At 37.5% G+C, this 6,624-nt stretch overlaps 1 protein-coding gene across 1 annotated transcript; it reads right to left on the reverse strand.

The window, feature by feature from the left end:
* Positions 1-315: 315 nt before the first annotated feature.
* On the reverse strand, positions 316-6,249 carry LOC149303519 (vomeronasal type-2 receptor 26-like). Its single transcript, XM_089480064.1, has 4 exons — positions 5,443-6,249; positions 4,280-4,507; positions 2,023-2,149; positions 316-1,220 (listed from the first exon to the last, which is right to left on the reverse strand). The coding sequence occupies exons 1-4, from the start codon at positions 6,247-6,249 to the stop codon at positions 316-318; spliced, it is 2,067 nt and encodes a 688-aa protein (XP_089336190.1).
* Between the last annotated feature and the right edge of the window lie 375 nt (positions 6,250-6,624).

Below are 6,624 nucleotides of genomic sequence, written 5' to 3' on the forward strand. Positions count from 1 at the left end.
TCTTACAAGTATATATAGAAATAGCCTCCACTGTGTTGAATGAACAGTATATATTGAATGAAAAAGCATAACAGCATCTAGAACACAAGCTGCATCTGCACTTTGGTAATAATCCAGTTTGAAACCGCTTTACCTGTTCTGGCTCAGTGCTAGGGAATCCTAGGAATAGTGGTTTATTGAGCACCTGAACTCTCTGACAGAGAAGGCTAAAGGTCTCACAAAACTAGAGTTCTCATAATTCCCTAGCATTGAGCCATGGCACTTAAGGCAGTGTCAAACTACACTATTTCTTCAGTGCAGTGCAGTGAAATAAACCTATATCAGTTTATTTCTGATCAGCCTGTCCTTGCTATTCAGTTCAGGTCTCAGAAGAATAATGTAGCATTTGGGGAAAAAGATAAAACCCAGTAAACCAGCACTTGAGGCTAAGATGGAGAATATCTCCACAGCCACCATGTATTTTCCCTTGGTGCTCAGATAAGATGGAACAAAGGACAACCAAACACTACAAAATATGATCATGCTGAAAGTAATGAATCTGGCTTCATTGAAACTGTCTGGCAGCTTCCTGGCTAAGAAAGCCACAGTGAAACTAACCATAGCCAGAAATCCCAAGTAGCCCACAATGCAATAAAACATGGTCACTGAGCCTTCATTGCATTCCAGGATGATTTCTTCAGCCAAAGTGTCCATGTCAGAATTAGGGAATGGAGGAGCAGTGCATAGCCATATGGCACACATGCTGGCTTGGAAAAGAGAGCAAATAAAAGCAACTGAGTTAGCCAGTCCTTTCCCCACCCATTTCCTCATCCTGGAGCCTGGCTTGGTGGCCATGAAAGCTATAACAACTGTTATGGTTTTTGCCAAAATGCAAGACACAGCAATGGAAAAGATGGTGCCAAAAGTTGTTTGTCGCAAATAGCAGGTCACTTTCTTGGGTTTCCCAATGAAGAGCAATGCACAGAGGAAGCAGAGCAATAGGGAGATGAGGAGAGAATAAGTGAGGTTGCGGTTATTGGCCTTGACAATGGGAGTATTCTTGTTCTTGACGAATATTTGTAGAACCACAACTGTGATCAGAGAAAGTGAGAGAGCCAAGAAAGTGAGAGTTATCCCCAATGGTTCTGTGAATGAGAGGAAGTTTATAGTTTTGGGAAGACATTGATCTTGGTTCCTGTTTGGATACTGACCATCTGGACATTTGGAACATTTATCCATGTCTGAAAAATAAAACAGATAGTGTGTGTTAATCCCTATTTCAGGAAATGCAGGTTCAAGTACCCACTGAGACATGAAACCTATTGGTCACCTTCAGCCAGAAAGTGCCTCTCAGCTTAACCTCTATCAGGATTAATATGAGACTAAAGTGACAATGAAGTAGGGAGACATGGATGCTGCTTTGTGAGGCAAGACAAGATGGAAATGTAGCTGGTAAATAAGTAAATAAATGTTTGACATCATTTTTCTTCTTAAAATTGTCATCCGGCTTCCAAATAATCTACCCCTACTTTCTGTTGTTATTGCCATAAGTCATATTTCTGAATAATTTTGCTCTACTTCAGTCACATAAAACTAAGTCATTTGAAAGTGGAATGAAAATTTCAGCTGTATCAAAGTTAATTGATTTTCTTATTCCGGTTTTGTGCTCCATGTTTGTTATTAGAGATGGATCTTGTCTTAGAGATCTATGGATTTCTGAGGCATGTGGTGTGTTTCAGTTCAAAACTTAATGTGCACAAAAGCATGTCCAAATGTCAAATATATAGGTGGTTAAATACGTACATTATAATAAATGAAGCATTACTTTCCCTCTTCAAACATCTATGAAGAAACAACAAGTCTTGGAAGCTTGGTATTGAAATACACAGCAGAATGCCACTAGAATTCTGCGAATATTCATTGAAAAAGAAAATGGGGAGGTTTTTGCACCTATAGCTGTCTGTTTAGATATAAATAACTCAATTATTTGATAAAGCAAAAGAAATGAAAGATAAAACAGAAACTACATATTAGCTTGTCTACCTTTTTCACCTGAAATTTCCCCATCTGGACATGGAATGCACTCATAGCAACAAAAAGGTTTCCCTTCCTTCTTTTTTTTCCTGTGACCTGGAAGGCATTTATCATTACACAGCGAAACAGGTGGCACCTATCCATGAAAAGGAGAGAAAGTGTCTCAGTCCTCCATGTTAAAAACAGCAACAAGAACGTTCTATTCAATATCATTGATTTTGGAAATACACATTTGACCATGTGATTGAAAAAGCTTCATTGTTGGTCTTATCCAAAAAGACAAAGAGTCCTCACAGGATGATTGATTAAACATTTAAAACATTTGAGGACAGTCAATAAGCAAAAGTAAAAAGGGAGTCAGGCAGAGTCAGAATCCTAAATTCAAGAACATATATGGAGGGGGGAAAAAAAGAAGTATCATAATAATCAGTTCAAAGCAATAGAAGAAAATAGCAGACAAGCAGATTCCTTCCACGTACGACTTCCACCACATTCTGTATGGAAGTGGAATGATCAACATGGGAAAAGATAATATGATCAAAGCAAAATAAAAAGATGATGGAAGTAATACACTGAAGAACTATATAAATGAGATAACAGAATGTCAGATTCCTTCAAAGTATGACTTTTAGGCAAAAAAAAAAATGCTTATTATTCCCAAAACACATGTGATTATAGGGTTGGGTTGTTTTCTTGGCTCAAGTCTTTTCAAGCTCTGAAGCTGTCAGCTTTGTGTAAGAATTTTCAGATGCATCTTTTGCAAATGAAGTAATGGGGTGGGCACTTCAATGGGAATTCATTTTTATTGCTTAAATATTTTAAGAAAACAGTGACTCAGCCATTCAGACCAGGTATTAGGATGAGCAGTTTACAACAGGAGCTGCCATTCATTCTTCTTCAATCTAAATAACAACACAATATATTTGGTTTAAAGATTATCATCTAACCCTTTTTGTCTGAAAATTCACCACCAGCAAAATGTTATTTTATCATTTAATTTGTTCTTCTTCAAGCACACTAGTCTGGAGTGTCTTGTCTGTGCATGCAGAGAAGATGGAAATTGTATCCAAACACGGTTGGGGAAAATAGTTCTACTGTGTTTAGTGGGATTTACTTGAGAGCAGACCTGCCTTGGCCTCTGCTCCCAGAGATGTGTCCTGCAATCCAAACTGCTGGTCTACTCAAAATATAGCCTCTGGCTTTTGCCTTGTGCACCTTTATGACCAGATATCTAAATTTAGGATTCAAGAGATTTACTAGATTCATTTATCAATAGACCTATTTAATTTTGTGTTGTTAGAGGCAGTTGTACTAGAGGATTCTACAGATTCACAGAATATCTATCAATCTATCTCTCTATGCCCCCACCATTTCCCCAATACTGGTACTCAAGGAGGCATGGAATGTAGGGCTTTATAGGTAATAACCAAAACCTTGTACTGTGCCCGGAAGCAAATACGTAGCCAGTGAAGATCTTTTAGAATAGATGTAATATGGTCAAACCTTGATGAACCGGTGACCAATCTGGCTGCCATATTTTGTACTTACTGAAGCTTCTGAGCTTGGTATAAGGGTAGCCCTAAAGTGCATTACAGAAGTCTAGACGAGAGGTTACCAGAGCATGTATCACCGTTTCAAGGTCTCTCTGGTCTACGTAGGGTCGCAGTTGGCGTATCAACCGAAGTTGATAGCAAGCACTTCTAGCCATTGCATCGACCTGAGATGTCAATTGCATGGATGAGTCCAGAAGTACTCCTAGACTGCAAACTTCATCCTTCAGGGGAAGTGTGACCCTGTCCAAGACAGGTTGGCAAATTTCCTTCCTTAGACTGGAGGAACCTATCACGAGTACTTCCATTTTTTCTGGATTCAGTCTTTTGTTTTCTCTCATATCTCAATATTGTTAGATTTTCAGAAGATACAATATTACTAGTGGAAAATGGGAAAATAGCTGGAATTATTACTGATATGAATAAAGGAAGAAAATGAATTGTTCCAGCCAAATATTACGAAAAAAAAAATATGCAGAGCACTCACATATCTTAAAAGGGGGTAAAGAGACATTGAAATAGTTAAAAGCTTTTCTACAACTTGGTTCAGTTATAAATCAACGTACGCATTGTAATCAAGAGATCAGAAGATGACTTTGAAGACATGAAGGATCTATATTGAGATCCCCTGTTGTAATGAAACATCAGCACTCAGAATCAATACAGGAAAACTTTCTGATTTACCTTTGTTTTTGGAACTTTTAGATAGATCCCACCTGATTAAAGATGCTGTGCAATGTGATCGCCCCTTCATTGATTCTGATTCTTATGCCCAGGGAAGCCTCTGGATCCATACTTCCCACTTTCACTCTTATGAAGGATTGATTTGGGAAAGTAACCCAGTTCATAATATCAAATCCAGCTACTAATTCACCATTCTGATCAAAAGCCACAGTGTCCCCAGCACTATTGTTAAATGAGAGGCTACTCAAGAAGGGATGAAGCTAGATTGAAAGAGGATAAAGCAGAAGTGTGATTCATATGTTGCTCCTCATAATTCATAATTCTAGGAGGCTTCAAAGTTGGCTAATGATGAGTCCTTTCATTTTAAATGGAAGATACTTCTGTTTTACTTTTTTAAAAAAGAAAACATTCAACCTTATAACTTTCATAATCCCTTCTTTCATCCACTTCTTTCTAGTTTTCTTTGTCAAAACATTACTGCCACCCCCACTGCCTTTCTTTACATTCGCGTTGTCTTCATCTACCCAAGATGATGAAATATCTTTGCCCCTATGTGACCATTACAATTGCATTTAATTGCTGTTTAAAAACTCCAAGGAAGCATGAGCCATTAAGTTTCTTCTTTGTATTTTGGGGTGTTCTCTGCCACTGAATTTCAGAAACAGTAATAATGGCTAAACTCCATTTTAGATTTAATATACTGTGATTTGGTTCATGCCCTCCCTTCTGTTATAGCCACTGTTATTTGTCTCCTATGTCTTCCCACAGTTTGAAGGTATTAGTTTAAGCATTGGATATCAGTGCTTCTGGGGGGTAGGATAGGGTTGGGAAAATATTTTAAAATATTTGAAAAATGGTCTACAAACATGTTTACCAAGTGCTGAGAAACCCTGAGGAGAGGAATCCTGGACTGAGAAGTATCTTTGTAGTTAGGGATGTTTTGTACAGGAACCAACAGTTTCTCCATAGAAATATTTTTCTTGTGTAGGAAATGCTGTTTCCTGTCCTGAAAATGCTGAAAATGAAGATTAATTCTGTGCAAAGTTTGCATAGAATTTTTGCAAATAAAATGTCTTCACTGTCTGTTTTTTCAAAGTCTTTCTCACATAGGGAAAAAATTTCTAAGCCTACATTTTACTTCATTGATGATGAAATAATTAAATAATAATGAAATACATCAGATAAGGAGCATTACCTGCCATGACTGTAGATTTGGAGGATATGCTGGACTTCTGAATGCCTTTGCCCTTTGTTTTGGTCTGGAAGAATAAAATCTTTCCAAAGCATAGGCAATGGCATAGACTGCATTGTAAATGCTGTAGCTTTGGGCAGTCATGCTCATCTCAAAAAGAGTCCCCGGGAGATGCTCCAGCCTCTCTTGCCCAGTGCAAGTACCAGGGCTTTCATTTTCTTCATTCGAGTCAGAAAAGGTACATTGGAATGCCTCTTCCCAAAATAAACGGAGGAAATCATCTCTTTCTGTTGAGCTAGGATTAAGTGCCTGAAGAAATTTTGGAAACTCCAGAATTTCTCTTGAATGAATTGCAAAAGACAGGGTACCATCAAAGACTTGTATATCAAAACCTCTGTGTACATTCTGTGATGAGAAATCCCACTGAGCAGTCATAATCCACACTTTAGTGACTGATCTCAGTGTAGCCCTCTCATGTAAAATGACATTGATATATATAAACCATTTGAAATATGATATAGTCTGATGGTCTGCATTTACAATCACTGCATTTACTTTGGCATTTGTAAGATGATTTAATATGCTTTGAAAAATTTCAAAGGGGTTTTCTGATTTTAATAATTGAGACATATGTTTTGTTATTCCTTTATAGGCAGTGCAAATGCCTTTCTGAAAAAGCATTGTTTCCATTGTTTGCACAAATTTTTCTCCATTGTCATCATCAGCTGCTATAATCCCAACCCATCTCCATTGGAAATACAGCAGGAGCTGGACAATCCCTTTGTACTGATATGATTCATTTGGGACCATCCGGTAGAAAGAAGGGATGTAGGTTTTAACACTCATCACTGGAACTAATACACAGTATCCAATCTAAACAAAAAGAAACTGGTTTTAATACATTTTCAGATGTCAAGTTTCTCCGACTAAATTCAGTTCTCACCATTAATGTTTGGTAACATAATACTGAAAACCACAGACACACCAGTTTTGCTTTATGACACTTAGCAAATGAAGATGGAAGAATTTTTTATAGCTTTTCAGTACATGTGATATGTCTAACCTAGCAATCTGAAATTTATATTTCTTGCCATCGTCATAGCAATAGCACCCATTTATTATGTTGAAGTGTTATCATTTTTACTGTCTTTCGCCTCTGTTCACTTTGTGTTGTGGAACTTGAAT

Source organism: Sceloporus occidentalis, unplaced genomic scaffold (genome assembly GCF_023333645.1).
Source record: "Sceloporus occidentalis isolate IW3139 unplaced genomic scaffold, rSceOcc1.0.p SCAF_14, whole genome shotgun sequence".
NCBI classification, from domain to species: Eukaryota; Metazoa; Chordata; class Lepidosauria; order Squamata; family Phrynosomatidae; genus Sceloporus; species Sceloporus occidentalis.

Coding starts and splice junctions, on each gene's coding strand:
- LOC149303519 (XM_089480064.1), bottom strand. CDS start 6,249: ATGGTCCCAAATGAATCATATCAGTACAAAGGGATTGTCCAGCTCCTG. Junction 2,150..4,279: donor TGCACAGCATCTTTAATCAG/GTGGGATCTATC, acceptor TTTCATGGATAG/GTGCCACCTGTTTCGCTGTG. Junction 1,221..2,022: donor GGAAATTTCAGGTGAAAAAG/GTAGACAAGCTA, acceptor TTTATTTTTCAG/ACATGGATAAATGTTCCAAA.